This window comes from Mus caroli, unplaced genomic scaffold, assembly GCF_978045245.1.
Source record: "Mus caroli unplaced genomic scaffold, Mus_caroli_1 scaffold_9, whole genome shotgun sequence".
In the NCBI taxonomy this organism is placed as follows: domain Eukaryota; kingdom Metazoa; phylum Chordata; class Mammalia; order Rodentia; family Muridae; genus Mus; species Mus caroli.
Window position 1 is genome coordinate 26,790,793 of NW_028227264.1, and position 18,462 is coordinate 26,809,254.

Below are 18,462 nucleotides of genomic sequence, written 5' to 3' on the forward strand. Positions count from 1 at the left end.
GGGGGAACATTCTTATTCAAACATCCACAATTCTGCAGTCATTTCTTCCTAAAAGGTAAGGTGGCCCATCAAAAGGACTCACAGGACTAGTACAAGATGTCATGATTGGCATGAATGCTATCTCTCATTTTATGAATATCTGTTCTGATACAAACATCTTTTTACTGGTTATATAAGCAAGCCATTCAGCTCATTTTGTGGGCCTGTGCTTCTTGTACTGTCCAGTGACCACAGAACAAAGTGTTTCTAGTACCTGAGATTTACAAAAGATATGGAGCTATAGAGGTAACAGCTCCTATGAAGAACTGTCTGATGCTGGCTGCTATCAGAAGCCAAAGGTTAGCCAGACCTGAAGGTGCAGACTTGTAATCCTAACATGTGGGAAGCTTTGGTAGGACACTCACATGTTCACAGTTAGCCTGGGACAAAATGTTAGACTGTATTAAAGTTGCAGAGCATAGTTTATAAAAAGGTGTTGTACAGTCATTTAACAGTTCTAGAAGGCATTCTGCCTGCCTAGCCATGACACCTACCCCAGCAGCCACCTGACAGTAATATTGTTACCAAAAGAAGTTAATCTTTAATTTTGAGCCCTGAGATTTATCATTTCTACCATGGTATATCTTTAAAAACCCAGGCATAGAATATTTTTCTATATATTCAACCATACTCTAAATAAATCAGCTGCTGTGATCAAATCACTAAGGTCTAGGATGAAAGTGTTAGCTATTTTATAGTTTCCTTCCTTTCTCCCCACCCCAACTTCCTACTCCTGCTCCATGTAAACAAAAGTTGGAAAAACACAAAAGTGTGTAGTCTTAGCTATCTCCCCAAGTGACAAGTGGGACCCTTGCCCTCGTCCTGAATATTTGGGACCTGCTTACTTAGCAGTGTGCTCCATGTACTCCCTGGGCATTTGATGGTTACGTCAATTAAACTTCTCTGAATGCAAATCGATACCCCAAGTCCATTTCATAATTGAGTCACGTTGCTTGAGAGCATTGAACCATCTGCTTTGTATAATGGCATAAGCCGTGTGAGTAGTATGAATTCTGGTGTCTGCTGGATTTCCCATGAGGTCTGATCTTTCCAAGTTACCATAGCTTGCTCCAACTTAGTTGAGTTTTCAAAGTGTACTACAGAGTGCCAAGGAAGCAGATCACATGTAGTCATCTTTTACCTGGTCAGTTAAGTTCAATTCTCTACTATGCATTGTAAAGACTCCCATGTTATCCACCATGGCTTAAGGCTCATTTGACCCTCTGATGAGAAATGAAGATACATTTTGTTTTGTTTTGTTTTGTTTTGTTTTGTTTTGTTTTGTTTTGTTTTTGCCGTGAGACGGAAGTACCTGTGTCTTGTTGGAACATCTCAGCAACAATTTACCTTTCTTTTAGTTTCAGACTTAATTTTGTTTTGGAAGGCCATCAAGCCTTCATCTATCTTATTTGCACTGACTGATGAGCTTAAGCTGAACCATGTCACAAATCTAGGAATGACACTTGCGTAGAGGCATAACCTGAACAAGGGTGGATGTATGACTTAATGTTGAGCAATGAACAATGGAATTTCATAGGAGCTACTAAGAAATTGAACACAATATTTGCCAAAATTTGCTAATTCTGGTTATAATGTGGTTCCTTATAATCATGAAACTTCCTGAGTTAGAAGCAAACACAAAATAAAATATATATTTAGAAGGGAATCAGCAATCAGAGGATCAGGGCTGAGAAGTGAATCTCAGCCAAACCACTTATACCTATAGTCAGTTCTAGCTCTGAAATACCTCACTGCTGCATTAACCACTAGTCAAACTTTTGTTAAACTTTCCTTACTTTTTCTGATTTAATTTCTATCCATATATCATAGATGATATACTGCTAGTTTTCCTTATGGAAAACCTTACATGTTTAAATGCCTTGTGATTTATTCATCTTGTTTAGCACTTATATCACAATATTTATAGATATTAGTTTATTTCCACTTATTTAGTGAACATATTAATATTTTATTACTCATTCAATTTTGATGATTTTTAGATTACAAGCATATATATCAGGATAAATATAAAAGAAACCCTCATGATTAAGGAGGATACTTGATGTAGAAACTGGTACTTTTAATATTTTTGCATAAAACAACTGCTTTGCAGTGCTGCCAGTTACATAAAACATTTTGCTACATTTTGAAGACAGCATTACATTTTATTATACCATTTCAATCATTTTTAAGTATAGTGCAAGTGACGAGGAGATGTATGCCCCTATTCTTTTACCTATTTTAAAGTTTTACTTCCTCATTAAGTCAAAATCTACTGTTAAATAAATTTTAAAACTGGAGTTGTCTTGAGACAATACCTAACTTTGTAGTTCTCCCAATGATTTCCAGGCTTGTCTTAGACTCATGGCAATCCTACTGCCTCAAACTTACGTACGACTGCTGGTATTATAGATGCGTACCATCACCCGGTTTATGATGCTATACCATGAAACATATTTTTCATTTTTATAAATTTATTCATGGACCATAGAACCATTTATTTTTACAACTTGAGTGTGTGTGTGTGTGTGTGTGTGTGTGCATTTGAGTATATGATGCACCAAAAGATCCCAGTGAAATATAAAGCATTTGAGATGTTACCTCCCTTGGTCTGTTGTGTTCATTTTAAAGCATACTAATTATTCATGAATGATAAAAGCTACAAGAGAATGCAGAGAAGGTGAGAGAAGTGTCATTAAAATACGTGTACAGAGAATCTGTGGCTGTGAACTTATAATCTACTAATAGCAGAAGAAAAGTTAATGGTGATCATAAGTATATATAGCATTTATGTGATAAATATTAGACTTTTGAATACCTCCTACTAACATGAAGTTAGGATAGAAAATGAAACTGGGTTGAAAACAGTAATCAATCCATATTTTAGCTCCAATAAACGGCTACACATAGTGCTGAGTTACCAAAATTGAACGTTTATAATCATTTACAGAAATAAATCAGGTTTATTTGGTTAGGTAAGACCCAACTGCAAGAAAAAAACAAGAACAAAATCATGAATAATTAAATTATTCATGGTATGTAGCAGTTTGTTGTCTCAATTCAATATGTGCATTAAACTAAAGATGAAGTCATAATGCTAAGCTGAATCATGCATCATCTGCATCACCAGCATGGTGTTGGATGCCTGGAATCCAGAATTTGGGAGTCCAACCAATCTTTCTTAGCAAATAAATTTACAGCAAAACAAATAAGTAATAACAAAAATGGGACATTTATCCAAGTTTGTGGCACAGCTCATAATCCTAGTACTTGGAGGCGGAGGTGGGTAGCAGCAGGATTTCAAAGTCATTTTTTACTATATAACATTTGAGGCCAGCAGGAGCTACATGAGACCCTGTCTTGAAAAGAAAGCAACAACAAGGATATGTGTGTACATTTAATCAGAGAGAAAGTAGAATTCAGCGTGAGATTCAGAATCATGCTGAACTCGATGTAATACAATCTGAATAGCCTACTTAGAAGTAGAAAGATGAATCACAATGTCTACATCCCAAGGACAGTTTGATTTGTTATTATCTTAAGTTATTGTCCACAGAACAAAATGGGTGTGTGACTACATGCTAGTAAAGGTCTGGACAATGACACTTTTCCCAGATAAAGAACTCTTCAAAGAAAGAGACCAGACCAAATCCCACAATAGCAGCCCCTTTCTGGTAGGAACCTTCTAAGATATTTGCATATGCTAATAAACTTTCTGAGGAATTTGCATATGCTAGTCAGCTTTCATGTATGCCACTCTTTTCCTAAGTTTTATCTTAAGATGTATACCATCTAGATGGATGGTCATAAAACACATCAAGATGCAGTGTGGGCCTCAATCAACATAGCATTAATTTTATAGAAATTTAGGAATGGAAAGACTTAGCTAAAGAAACATAGTACTATTAATGGTAAAAACTAACAGCTAATATTTCTTCACAGTACACAGTACAGTATGCATTGCATTCACTGTTGTGTTTTATAAAAAGATAAGGAGAGAGAAGGAATATTTTTTTGGTGGATGTGTTGCCAGTTGTGGGAAAAAGGGATGCCTCCTCAGGCCCATGCTGAGGCATCCCTTCCCCCTGAAGGACCAGCCACCTGACAGTATAGTATATAGTTTATTCAGAGAATGCGGAGGGGAGTTGAAAGGGTAGTAGACACAGAGAAAGGCAGAGAGAGAGAGAGAGAGAGAGAGAGAGAGCAGAGAAGTAGAGGCTGACCTTGAGCAAGTGGAGAGAGAGAGGCAGGATGGGAATGGAGAGAGAGGACAGAGTGAGAGCAACAAGGCAAGAGGGCAAGAGAGAGCAGAGAGAGCTATCAGCCCTTTTTATAGTGTTACCAGGTAACTGTGGGGGTGGAGTTTAGACAAAATGCAACAATCATCACTATCAACAATTATGCACACCATGTTCCGTACACTGTGATAAGAACTGCATTTCACAAAATTACAGCAAGAAAAAGCTGTATGCTTGTCACGCAAATATGAGGCACTGAATTCAAACAGCAAATTCACATAAAAACTTCTGGGGAAGGGAAATGAGAGAATCCCTTGGGCTAACTGGCCAGCTAGTTGTTCTTTGGGTTTTTTAAGAGGCCCTATTTCAAAAAAATAAGATGGAGAGAATTTGACCTAACATGGTCCTCTCCTTCACCATACACATGCATCAATACACACACACACACACACACACACACACACACACACACACACACACACAGGTACACAGGGCTCCACCACTTGGGCAGGCAGGACATAGGGAGTTTGACTGCGTTTACCCCACACAGTTGCTGGCCAGGTGCATGGCTTAGGAGTGGGAAAGTGCAGTCTGAGGTGGCAAGTACTCTGTCATGAGCTTACTTGACTGACCACAGCTCACATCTCTTTTCCTATTGTCTTGGTCTAAGATGTTAGGGATGCCTCATCTACATTTGGAGGGGCTTGGGCCATTTCCCTTATGTGACTGATGGCCATAAATATATGGGGGGCAGCGACTAGTGACAGGGGCGTGGTGCCCAGGAGCAGGAAAAGCTCCTACTGTCCCTTCAGGGTCTCCAGGGCTTCAAAGCCTTTAGCTCAACAGAAGACCAGACTACCTATCATGGTCCACTACCCCTCATCCCACACACAAACACACACACTTACTATAGCAATATGCATGATCCATGTAACTATATGATATAATAAATATAATATAAAGTATATTAATATATAATACAATAAAATATACAAATAAAATGCACTTGTAAAGAAAACCCTTGTGGCTCAGAAATTTTAAACATATTTAACTACAGTAATTAAATTAAACCATATTAGTCAGAGATCTCTAGAGGAACAGAACATTCAGAATGAATATAGTTTAATGGGGGATTTATTCAATTAACTTGGAATCTGATCTAGAAGGTCCAACAATGACTGTCTTTACAGAAAGGGCTCCAGAGCATTTCAGTAGCAGTTCCATCCACAGGCTGAGTGCTGTATCACTGTCACCCTGCCACTCAAAGCTGGGTGCATTCTGAGAGATCCACCTGCCTTCAGCCCACAATGCAGACTCGAGGAAGCTGGGTTCTAATCCCAACAAGGCAATGTAGCAGCATCAGCACCAGTGCTGATGCCATTGGTGGTGACAGATGCAGCGGTAGCATCAAGAGAATAGAAGAATTCACAGTTGAGGTTTAAGGCAGGAAGGCTGAAAGCATAAAGCTTTCCTCTCAGACTTCCTTTTATCCTGACTGTACCCAAAGGCCTTACCCACAGTCAGTGTGGGTCATCCTTCAAGTTACCTGATCCAGAAAATCCCTCAGAGTGTGTCCTGTGGCTCCTCTATTAGTGGATCTCAGATAAATCCAGCTGATAACCAAGATCAACCATCAGAAAGGACTAAGTACATATTATCGAAAATTTAAATTTGAGCTAAACTTTGCAACATGAGCAAAAAAATGTGACAAGAAGAGAGAACATTGCCAACAATGGGGAATGACAAGAAGGAATATACAGAAGAAGAAAGGATTTGTATCTAAAAGAAATAGTGGCCTATTCCTCTGATATTGTCTTTCCATCCTTCTCCTCTTCCATATTACCATGTTTAAATTTATAGTAAAATCTTTTCCTTAATTATGTTTAACTTGGCTATGAAATTTCTTTTCTGTACCATGCAGCAAGACCTCAGCTTCATAGAGTAGATGACTCTGGAAAGAAATGTGGTGGTCATCTGTAAAACTGGGCAGGGTGAACTGTATCCAATTTTCCTGCTAGCCTTGTTAGGAATTCTATTTTCAATTCTCCGAAGCAGTACTGCCTGAAGGAGTTTACTCTTAATATCAAAAGTTAAGATGATGAGACAGCTACACTACAAAGATGTCTGTTGATATTTTGATAGAAGAACAAGAGGGAACGATTGTCATTTTGAAAGTGGAAAGTTTTGTATACATACATGAAAATTGGCCAATGTATTCATCAGTCTTCCAGGTTTGCATAACCAAATTGCATCTATGTCACATCCTGCATTTCAAGGATGTCTAAAATAGCTGGGTAAAATTGAGATATCCTGGGCGTGGGGTTCTCCACCTTTTGGTAAGAGGAGACCATGAGGAAAGGGAAGAAGAAGGGGGAGAGGAGAAAGAAACTTTTGGTTAGGAGTCAAAAAATCATGGCCCTGAGGGCTGGCCAATTGGAGTTAAGAACAGCCTAGATAAAACATAGTAATAACTCAAGGTTATTGGTAGGAAATAGATTTTGATAGCTTAGAGGGTAGACATCTGACTAGCTCTAAGTGCTAATTAAGGCTTATTGTAAATAATCAAAAATGTGTCTTTTATCTGGAAACTGAATGATCAAAGATAGGATAGAGATTAAATATTTTCTACAACCTCTACTATTTTCTCATCTATAAATTTATGATTTTGTAAAAAAAAAAAAAATAACAAGAAGTCCCCAGTGGAGGAGTTAGATAAGGGACTGAAGGAGCTGAAGGGGTTTGTAACTCCTTGGGAAGAACAACAATATTAACCAACCAGAGATCACAGGGTCTAAACCACCAACCAAGTAGTACACATGGAGGGACCCATGGCTCCAGCCACATATGTAGCAAAGTATGGCCTTGTCGAACATCAATGGAAGAAGAGGCCCTTGGTCCTGTAAAGGCTTAATGCCCCATGAAGGGGAATGCCAGGATAGGGAGGTGGGAATGGGTGGGTGGGTGGGTGGAGGAGCAAGGGGTGGGGGGATGGGATAGGGTCTTTCAGGAGGTGAAACTGGGAAAGGAGATAATATTTAAAATGTAAATAAATAAAATATCCAATAAAAGAAGAAAAGATGATTCATTATTACAAGTAAACAGTAAAAGGCCAGTTGGTAACCTATTTCTGAAACAGCAAAAATAATTCCAAAGCCTTTCTGGACTATGAAGAAATCTGCATACTCATCTTTGGTGTTTGCTTAATAGAAAGTACATATTTTTCAAGTGTTTTCTTATTCTTATTTTATGTGTGTCCATATATGGGTGCCAGGTGTATGCAACGCCATCAAAAGAGCTTGTCAGGTCCCCTGAAACTGGCTTTATAGCAAGTCATAAGCTGTTCTGTGAGAGCAGCAACTGAACTTAAGAACTCAACATTTCTCCAGCCCCATGCAAAAGTGTAATTTTTAACCAGTAAATAATGGGATAACCAAAACACGACTCTAATTAAAACCTCTAGTTTAAAGACTTGACAGTATTGTTTCCGTTCATCCCATATTGCCAGGGCTTATAGCACTGAGACTGCACAGTTCTAAGGTAAAAAACTACCCTTTTGGGCATATGAACTCTGATGTAAGCATTCTTGATTTTATTAGATGTTCAGAGAATAAAAGATACTGTTTGCATGGAAATAAACACTGAAATGGATATGTCTAAGCAAGTTCTTAGGCAAGCAGAACTCTGTTTTATGCTTCTAGATTACTTGTGTAAGAATGCTTTATTTATAAAGATTGGCCTAGGAGATATTTTATGCATTTTATTAATTTTCGTTGAGTGAGATATATGAATCTTAATTTTTTAAAAAATATATTGCAATTTAGAAAGTTGTGTGTGGTGCTCCACAACTTCAATTCTTGTATTCAGGAGGCAGATGCATTTGAGATCATCCATCCTGGGCTCCAGGTTACCCAGTGCTACATACAAAGACCTGCTTCAAAAGGAAAGAAGTGCGCATGCACACACACACACACACACACACACACAGAGTACTGCAACTTACATTGTGGTACATAATGAGGAACTGTTGAACACAAACTCAAAATAACTTGTGACATTGTGGCTTCATTTTGTTATTCTAATCAACGATGCAAGTCCTATCATAGACATCACAGGATTCACTTTTCTGACTTTCCACGTATTCAAGAATAAGAACAATATCTCAGTTACCTCAACTGCTGCCAGTATGTTTGAGTCTTCTCAGCCCAGAGATGGTTTCTCTACTTTCTTTGTATCCCCAGCACCTTGGACAGTGCTGGCCACAAACCACTCCATAGCAACAGTTTGACAGTCTAAATTATTTCCTTGTGATAACATAAGTGATGTCACTGGGGTATACATTACCTGGGCTTAAATATGCTCTCATTTCGCTACGTCTGTGCAATTTACTCCAAATAGTCATTTCACTTTTAAGACAGGATTTAGTTTAAAATGAAGTCTCTTGCTCTAAAATTAACGCTAGGCTAGAAACTGTTGAAGAATATCTAAGTCTTTGCTCTCACAAAACCACCACAATAAAGTAAGAGAAGTTTAATGTCTCAAAAATGTCCTTTAAAAACAGGTTTATATATTCTGACCTGCAAACTTACAAGGGGATTTCTATGGGTTAAAGGAAGTCACTCGAGCCTACTCTCCTGAAATAAAATTGGAAGGAAAAAGAAGAAAATTCCCCTCAAACATTAGGAGTATTAATCCTGTGAATCAATATGGATAAATGTAAACTGGAAACGCATTTTTCTTAATTCATTGTCAGGTCAGACGATTCTTTATTGATACATTTGTTCTGACTACTATTACGTGTACAACAGTAAAAAAAAAAAAAAAAAAAAAAAAAAAAGGATCTCAGAAATTACCAGTTTGTTTTCACTGAAGAAATTGGCCTTTAGTGAGGAGAGGGGAAATGCGGTGCCCAGTGCTACTGAAATAAATGCACTTAAAACATCCCTGGAAGCACATATTTAATCAGTTTGCCCTAAATTAGTCATTTCTCCTTATTTCCTCAAGAACCCTTTGTCTGTGGTCTGACGAGCATTGTCTATTCGCGGAAAAGCCATCCCAGGACTCCGCCCGAGCTGGGGGTGGGGAAGGAGCCGCGCATGGAGAGACTGACTGAGCATTAAAGTGAGTGAACAAAGAGAAGTACCGGAAGCGCACGCCAGCGCCTCTCAGAGCTGCGTCTAGAGACTCCGCTGGGTCAGGCGGAGGGTGAAGGCTGCTCCAACCGGCTTCCCAAGGAAAAGAGCTCAAGTAAATAATTGATGGAGATTGATCGGACCTGAGACAAAGCTTTGCAGGAAGCCAAGGCATCCGATTTTAAGCGGTCTTGGAGTCTTCTGCCAAATACAGGAAATGGAAATGGAGAGAGGAATATGATGAGCCAGGTTGAATAATTCTGCATCTCGGGCGTGGCTCTGGCCTTTTTGTCTTTCTGCCTCCCACCCGCTACCCAAGCTCCCCATCCTTCTCTTTCTTCTTTAAGCAACCACTCCGGTTACTTCTCTCCTGTCTTCCCTTCAATCCCGCCCTCTTTCCAGCCCAGTCCGGTGAGGTCAGCTCATGAATACCGCTGCACTTCCTGGGGAAGAGTCTGGCACTGCTTGGCACCCCGGGTATTGCCTGCTGCATTTGCAGCCCAGCCAGCCAAGCACCGCCGGCTAGGAGTCAACTCCCAGAGCTCTAAGTCCTTGTGGTTGTCGCCTTTGTTCGGAGAAACAGAGTGGGTGTGGATCCCGTGCCAGCAAGCGCGCCCAGCAAGAAATTCGCCTATAACACAACGGAAGCTGGGAAGTTGAACTTTCTCTGAAAGGTAGAAAAATAAAGTCGGAGGTCTCCGGCTTCCTGGAAGCAAAAGCCACTGCAGAGAAGTGAGATCTTCTAGATTTCTAAAGACACGAAGAGAAACGGGGTGGGTCCTGGGACAGATAGGATTTGAGATGAAAAGGATTGATTTGGTCCTTACTATCATTGCTTGGATGGATATTGCCACTGGAGAAACTGTGAGATACAGTACCTTATGACTTTGTCAGGGAACAAGTGAGAGACACTAGGTTCCTTAGATTGTGGAGCTAATTAATGGAACCCAAGCTTTTGTTGAGGTTATAGTCTGGGCGGGTCAGGCTTCAGCTGATGACTTTCTGAGTTCCCGCGTGGTTCTACTTGGTTAAATATAACATTGCATTGTCAGTACAATTAAGCTGGGTGGCCCACTTTAGTCTGACCCATGGTAAAGTAGGCCAGACTTTTTAGCAGAGGGTGACTTTGGTTTTCCTTCTGAAGTAATCATTGTTTATTTTTGTATTACAAAGGGAGTTGAAAAGAGATTACAGAGGGAGAAAGAAAGGTGGAGGAGGAGTTTCGGGTACCCTTCCTTTATGAAAGGACAAATGATTACATCCTCAATTAAGATATTTACAACAGACAATAAGAGTAATAATGGGAAACCATGTCTCCTAAAAGCGCTCTCTCTCTCTCTCTCTCTCTCTCTCTCTCTCTCTCTCTCTCTCTCTCTCTCTCTCTCTCTCTGTGTGTGTGTGTGTGTGTGTGTGTGTAAAAGATAATATTGTATTTAGTCTTGACCTTCCTGTGCTTTACCAGTAAAGGTAAATGAGGTTCTTGGAAAGGGGGCCAAATGAACTAGCTGTCTGAACCACTAGCAAGGAAAATCCACAAGTCTTTTCTGTTCTCTGGTTTAAAATGGTATGTTTATATTGGAAAGCTAACGCAATGTATCTTACCGGCCTAAAGGAAGACAAACAGCCTTTTGGTTAAATAGTGTTCCATGGTTCTGTTTCAGAATTTGACTCCATAGGAATGACTGAGCATTTTAACATTTTTTTTTAAATTTAGGTTTTATTTTATGCATATGGGTGTTTTGCCTGGATGCATATTTGTGTACCACATATGGGTCTGGTGCCCAGGGATGACAGAAGAGTGTGTCAGGTTCCCTGAAACTGAAGTTACAGAGAGCTGTGAGATGTCACCTGAGTGCTTGGAGCAGACCCTGTGCCCTCTGAAAGGGCAGCCAATGTAATTAACCACTCTGCTATTTCTCTAGTGGGCATTTTAAAACTTCTACTCAGTCTATTATATACTATCTAAGGAGATGGTTCAGAATAAAACTTTTCTATGTTGTATTTGCAACTCAGTCCACCTTAAGTGCAGAACAGGAAGAATCGAGGACAAATTCACCATTAAAAACTTCGCAGTCTGTAGATAAAGCTGTTCATCAAATTTTTCAACAAGTATTTTTAAGCTGCTAGAATAATCTCTTTCGGGTTGCCAATGACTAAAATCTTATAACTAATTCTTCATATCAGCTTTTTCTTGAGCTTGGGGTTGATTCATATTCATTCTTTACAGTGTGTGTGTGTGTGTGTGTGTGTGTGTGTGTGTGTGTGTGTTCCATTCTAAAGAAAGTTGGCTAAAATTCTCTGAAGACAACATTAAGGGCTGGGGCTGAGTGGGAAAAGTGTCATTTATCCACGGTAAATCTTCTCTAGGATCTTACATTATAACCTTATTTCTTTAATTGACAATTAGGAATACGAATTAAATAAACCCCCCTCCCCCCCCCCCCCACACACACACACTAAACTAGGTTTAAAATACAGATTTGGAGTCAGAGGAGGAAGCTGTTTAACAGCTATAATATCTAAACACTTCCTTTACCTTTCGTATCCTTTTCCATTTTTCATCTCCCCTGCCCCCATTTCCTTCACCGTTCATTTCTTTCTGAACCTGTGCCTCACCCTTCCCAGGTACAGGTTACCTAGGGAGTGCAAGTTTTAGCTGCCTTCAGATCCTTTTGACTGAAGTGGAGTAAGATGGAGACAGCGCCACTTTGGGCAAAGTGAGGACTTACAGTCCTGAATCTTTCACCTAGTCAAAGCTTCCATCAAAGCTTTGGTTTCCGAATCCGGTAATTCTCTCTAGCTTCCCTTGTACAGCACATTGACCTTTGGCTCTACAACAGTGTAAACATACTGTATATTTTTCTTCTATGTCCATCCCAGCTTACACAGGAAGGTTGGTGACAGAAAGGAGAGAAGAGGATGATCTAGAGATGGACTCTTCCAAGTGGCATCCAGTAGGTTCTTTCTAGACTGCCATGAGTCAGCCACCGTCCGGGGGCGCTGCCCCAGCCGCAACCTCAGTTTCTGCCGCCACCGCAGCCACGGAGGCTCGCATGCACCCGGAGGGCTGTAGCAGAAAGCAGCAGCGAGCTCAATCACCCGCTAGGCCTAGGGACAATTCTCTTCGTCAGACCTCCGGGGCCACGCGGTCCCCGCTTGGGGTCGGCCCTAAGCTCAATTCTGTTCGGCAGCAGCAGCTGCAGCAGCAGCAACAGCAGGGTAACAAGATAACCGGTCGGAGCACCTCCGGGACCGGCTCCAGAGGACTGGGAGGCGGGGCGGAGAAGGCGGTGCCCTCCATACCCAAAGGGGCTGTTCCCGGAGCTGTCCAGCCCGCGCCTGGTGCTGAAGGGTCCCCCGCGGCGATCCTGGCCTCTGTGAGCTGCAGGAGGTCCGGACAGCCGGAAGAGACACCCCGGGAAATAGAATCGGGGCCCTCGAAAGTCGGGGAACCTCCTCCGCTCGGGGGAGTAGGAGGGGGCGGGGAAGGAGGAGGAGCCGGTGGTGGCCCGGGGGACCGGGAGGGGGGCGCTCCGCAGCCGCCGCCGCCCAGGGGTTGGCGAGGGAAAGGCGTCCGCGCAACGCAGAGGGGTAACAGCGTTGCGGAGGGAGTCTCCCCTTCACCACCCACCGCTGCTACGAGCAAAACCCCCGGCCCAGGTAGCAGAAACTCTGGGAGCGGCAGCACAGGGAGCGGCAGCGGTGGTGGAGGGAGCTACTGGAAGGAGGGATGTCTGCAGTCTGAGCTCATCCAGTTCCATCTCAAGAAGGAGCGGGCGGCGGCGGCGGCGGCGGCCGCGGCTCAGATGCACACTAAAAACGGTGGCGGCGGCAGCCGCAGTTCCCCGGTCGCCGGCGCTCCAGCCATCTGTGAGCCCCTTGTAGTCCCCTCCTCCTCCCCAATGGCGGCTGCAGCCGAGGGCCCCCAGCAGAGCGCCGAGGGCAACGGTAGCGGCGGGGCCATGCAGGCAGCTGCTCCCCCTTCGTCCCAGCCGCACTCGCAGCAGCTCCAAGAGCAAGAAGATATGCAGGAGGAGATGGAGAAGCTGAGGGAAGAGAACGAGACTCTCAAGGTGAGAAAGAGAGGGGGTGGGACCCGAATGGGGGAGGGGAAGTGCGGGGCCTCCGATGATTAGGGCGTGTCCTGGTAGGTTTGGAAGGCTGCTGACCTTTTAGGACCACATGAAAGGAGGAAAACTAGGAAGATGGGGACTGGGGTGGTCCATGGCCTGCTCCTAATTAGAAACGGAACTAATATTAATACCGTTGTATTTAAAACCAAATCTAGGCCTTCGCTTACCCAATTATCATGATTTGCCCCACTTTCTCACAGGCAGAGAGAGCTAGAGTAATAGAACGAAAGACGGGCCTAAACTAGGCCTGGTTTGCTTTCAGCTCCCTGTCACTCCTGTCTTGTGCAGAGGAAGGCAATAAAGCTAGGAATTGGGAATAGGGATGGGATGTACGTGGTGCGTATCTGAGGGGTTAGTGGCAAGACTGGTTGTGACCCATAGCCTGTCACCTTCTCAGAACGAGATCGATGAGCTGAGGACCGAGATGGACGAGATGAGGGATACTTTCTTCGAGGAGGATGCCTGTCAACTGCAGGAAATGCGCCATGAGTTGGAGAGAGCCAACAAAAACTGCCGGATTCTGCAGTACCGCCTCCGCAAAGCCGAGCGCAAAAGGCTCCGCTACGCGCAGACTGGGGAAATTGATGGCGAGCTGTTGCGCAGCCTGGAGCAGGATCTCAAGGTCTCTTGCGGGGGTAGTGTGGGTGGGGGAGAGCGAGGGCGAGAGCCAGGGCGGGCTAGGGTCTATGGGTGGAGACTTTGGAGGGCTCTTTGCATTGCAAGGGCCTTCACAGAAGGACGACAAAGGGCAATAGTTTTCAAAAGTTCCTTCACCACAAAATGTCAGCATCTGGGCATAGAAGGATCTATTCAGTTTAGTGGGAGGAGGATCTCCTGGGAGTAACTCTTCAGGAAGTAATAAGAGGGTTCCTCCCTCATCCACTGAAACAAGGCCATGACAGCTCAGAGCTTACAGTAGACTCTTTAGTGGGGTGCTCTTTCTTCATTTTGAAAACAGGCAGATTTATTCACAAGGCAAACTGGACATTCAGCACACCTCCATTGACAACCAAATATACTTTTAACTATATTAATTTCATCGATAAGCAAGTAGAGTTAATTACCCTAGATGTTTCAAAGAAAGCTCTTGGCAAACATCTTATGGTAGTCTTTGCTCCATTCTTTTGGTTTGCTTTGGAATCCGGCATGACTCATCAGAAAATATAGCATCAATACATATAATGTTGGTTGATTTTGAGGAAAAAAAATCTGTGAGGTAGAGATTATAAATGGAGCTACTTTATAGGTAGGTGCACAAATGGCACTTCAAAGAAAATGTGTATTGGTATTTTGCCCAAATGCATGTCTGTGCCCCACATGAGTGCCCGGTGTCCCTGGAAGCCAGAAAAGTCCATAGCATCTGGAAATTGAACAAATAGCCCTCTAGAAAAGCATCCAGTGCTCTTAACCGTTTAGGTACCTCTTCAACCCCAACCAGAAGCGTTTTCTTACATAGGTTCTATGCATGTACCTGGGCCTTGTAACAAGCCCAGCAATAGCCAAGTTCCCTTTATCCAACACAAACCAGGACTGGCTGTGTCCTGAGCCTCTAACACTAGATGCTCAGCATTCCTTCAAAGCCCTATGATTGTCAAGATAATTTCAAAAGTTGGAGTAAAAATACATACTAGTAAAACAAAAAGGAATCTCCAAACCTCGAATGTTCCTAAAGCTAAGTACTTGTAACTAGCTAGAATTATAAGGAAAAGAGCAAGCCCAACTACCCAGAAGTTAAAACTGTCTTTCTCCATTTCTCAGTGGTGGCTGTAGTGGCAACATATAGCTCATGGTGTCACTGTAAAACTAAAGCAGATATCTTAAATCTATCTACAACTGAACATGAAGTAAAATACATGTCACTCTGATGTAATGAAGTAAAGGGACGAAGTTGACCCAGGCCATCTGACTACCTGTTAATCATACAGCATTGAACATCTTTAATACTTCCCCACTCTACAAAGCAGGTATAGCAGTAGCATCTATCCCATAGGAATGCGGTGAGGATTAAGTGATTGCTATAGATGAATGGCTTATAGATGAGGTATTGGGGACATGGTCACCTAGGAAGTACTCTGGAAATACTGGCTCTTAATGCCTTCAGTATGAATAAGTTATAATTTATCTTTGCAAACATATCATTTTTAGGTTGCAAAGGATGTATCTGTGAGACTTCACCATGAATTAGAAAATGTGGAGGAAAAAAGGACAACAACAGAAGATGAAAATGAGAAACTGAGGCAGCAGCTAATTGAAGTTGAAATTGCAAAGCAAGCTTTACAGAACGAACTGGAAAAAATGAAGGAGGTTAGTGTCTATTTCATGGTTAACTGTGTTAGTTCTGCTCTTTGGAACAGAATCTCAAGGATGAACATCAGTGATAAAGTTAGTCTTTCCTGATTACAACTTGTAACTCAATAGAGTAAGAGATAGAAGATTTCATACTAACAAGTGAATAGTAAAGAAAATGTTCTAACCTGAATTTTAATTTAACTTACTGTGTGCAATAAGCAGCTACAAGCTGTTTGTGTTGTTGAAATGTGTGTGAATTAAATACATTAAATATTACACATACATGATATAAAAAGATAAGGATTAAGTGATGGTTTTGTTAGTTGAGGGGAATAGTTTTGTGAGATTATTGCTGTGTTCCTAGAACAGTAAAATTCTGGAATGGGCAGGGCTGTAAAGACCTTTCAGTCTATCCCAGCCATTATTTGGGTTTGTCTATAACAAAGTTTCCTAAATTGTCTAATGTGCAGAATACTATCCTGAAACTCTTCCACCCCATCAGAGTTCTGGTGAAAGGGTTTCTTTGTTTCCAGTTGAGACCTACACAATTGTACCTCAAAGCGATTCATCTTGGTAATGTCTTTTAGGGTGAGGGATTTAATGTTCTCTTTTTCATGTTGCTCTGTGAATGTCCCTGCTTTATTTACCATCCATCTTCTGAAAGGATAATGATATAGAAATAAACAGAGATGAAACAAAAACCAAAAAATTCTATCAATAAGTAATTAGAATCATGATACACAGTCACTGAACTAAAATATTTTTTATACTACTTGAGTTATTGGCAGTGTAATGTATGAAAATTATGAGTGAAATTCAGCAAAAGCAGAAATTGACTATTTAGAATTTCAGAGAAAATCTAGTCTTTGAATGTACTGAATATTAAACCCCTCATATCTGCCATTCACAGTAAAAATATAAGCAGTGTAGTTAAGAATCTATTAAGTGTAGGAACACTGAAATATTATGTTAGTGGAACAAACTATTCTTTGTGTTCTTTGTGCTCACTTATACTACCTTAACTTTAAACACCTTTTCATTTTTAAAAAATATTTCATTCATTAAATAAATTTTTTTGAAATAGGATCTCTTTGTGTAGGTCTGAAACTTTCTTCATAATCAGGTTGGCCTCAGGCTTGAGGTATTCCTTCTGTCTCTGCTTCCCAAGGTCTGAGATTGTAGATGTGTACCATCTACACTTGATCTAAACATCTTTTTCACGTGACAGTATAAGGAAAGTACTAATGTTGATATATGCTTCTTGGCCACTAATTTACATACTGTAGCACAGAATGCCTCTGTAATACAGTAGAAAAGTATAGAGATTGAGAATCATGTAATATGCTTTCATCAGTAACTAATGGGATGACCTTGAAAGGCTTCTAACTTCTATTTTTCTCTACTTATTCTAAACTGTAAAGATTGTTTCAAATGTCTCCTCCTCTGACATATTTTATCACAGAGTCCAAGGCATTGCCATTTAGATAACAGCACATACCTTTTCCCCCTAAAGTTTTAAAGTCAAGTATGAAATTAGTGTATGTAAAAGTATGTATTGTCTTAAGCAATAATGCACAGGTAAAGAGTTTCAAAGTTTTATTGTGTTTCTGGGGAAGGAGAGAATGAAGTAGGTTTAATTTTCAAGTACTGCATTCATAAAATACCAGATATTTTACTTTCTCACTCTTCTGGAGGCCAAAGGTTTCAGCAGATTTCATGCCTTCTGAGAGCCATGAGGGAAGGATCTGACCTAAGCCCGTCCCTCCTTAGCTTGTTGATAGTCCCACTTCACTCACTAGAGTTCTCTCTCTCTCTCTCTCTCTCTCTCTCTCTCTCTCTCTCTCTCTCCTTCCCCCACGCCTCCCTGTGTGTGTATGTGTGTGTGTGTGTGTGTGTGTGTGTGTGTATGTGTGTGTGTGTGTCGTATAGACATTTGTGGAAGTCAGAAATCAGCCTCAGATGGAATTTCTCATTTCTCAGAATCTTTCCACCTTGTTTGTTGAGACAGGCCTTCTCACTGCCATCTATGACAAGGACTAGGCTAAGCTGGCTGGCCAGGAAGCTCCAGCGATCCATATCACTCTACCCCCTCAGTGCAAGGTTTAGAGACATGCACCACCACACTCAGGCTTACCATGTAATGCTAAGAATGTAACTCAGGTACTTGGGTTTGCAAGGCAATCAATTACCTTAGTGTCTAACATATTTCTTCAACACCCAATACTTCCTATTTAAAGTTATATTAGACTAAAGTCTACACTAATAGCTTTACTTTCTTTTTTTATGGTTTTAGAGCTTTATTGTAGAAAGGCAGGGAGAAAGGAGAGAAGGCAGAAAGAGAGAGACTGGCCATGGCCATGTGGAGAGAGGGGGGAAGGGAAAGAGAAGGAGGGCTAAAGAGTAAGAAAGGTAAAAAGGATAGCTTTAGTTTCAATTGATTACCTTTGTAAAAAAAAAATATTTCCAAATAATTTTCTCCAACCTAGTGAGCATATTCTAATTGGGGATTAAGATTTTAATATGCATTTGAAAAAGAAGGTAAAGGAAGATCACATTGCTTAGTGTGGGCAAGTGAGAGTCCAGTGTCATTCTCCTGCGGCCTCTATCTGTCTATGTGTGATGTTGTTTGGAGGG

The 18,462-nt window shown here is 41.4% G+C and overlaps 1 protein-coding gene across 1 annotated transcript in view; it reads left to right on the plus strand.

Annotated features, from left to right (window-relative positions):
* The first annotated feature begins 9,134 nt into the window (after positions 1–9,134).
* Positions 9,135–18,462, plus strand: part of Mtcl3 (MTCL family member 3) — a 54,970-nt gene continuing 45,642 nt past the window's right edge. Inside the window, exons 1-4 of the mRNA XM_029482758.2 lie at positions 9,135–10,080; positions 12,287–13,479; positions 13,937–14,161; positions 15,685–15,843. Of these exons, the coding sequence (XP_029338618.1) occupies positions 12,382–13,479; positions 13,937–14,161; positions 15,685–15,843 (1,482 nt within the window). The 5' untranslated portion in view covers positions 9,135–10,080; positions 12,287–12,381. The remainder of the gene's footprint in view (positions 10,081–12,286; positions 13,480–13,936; positions 14,162–15,684; positions 15,844–18,462) is intronic.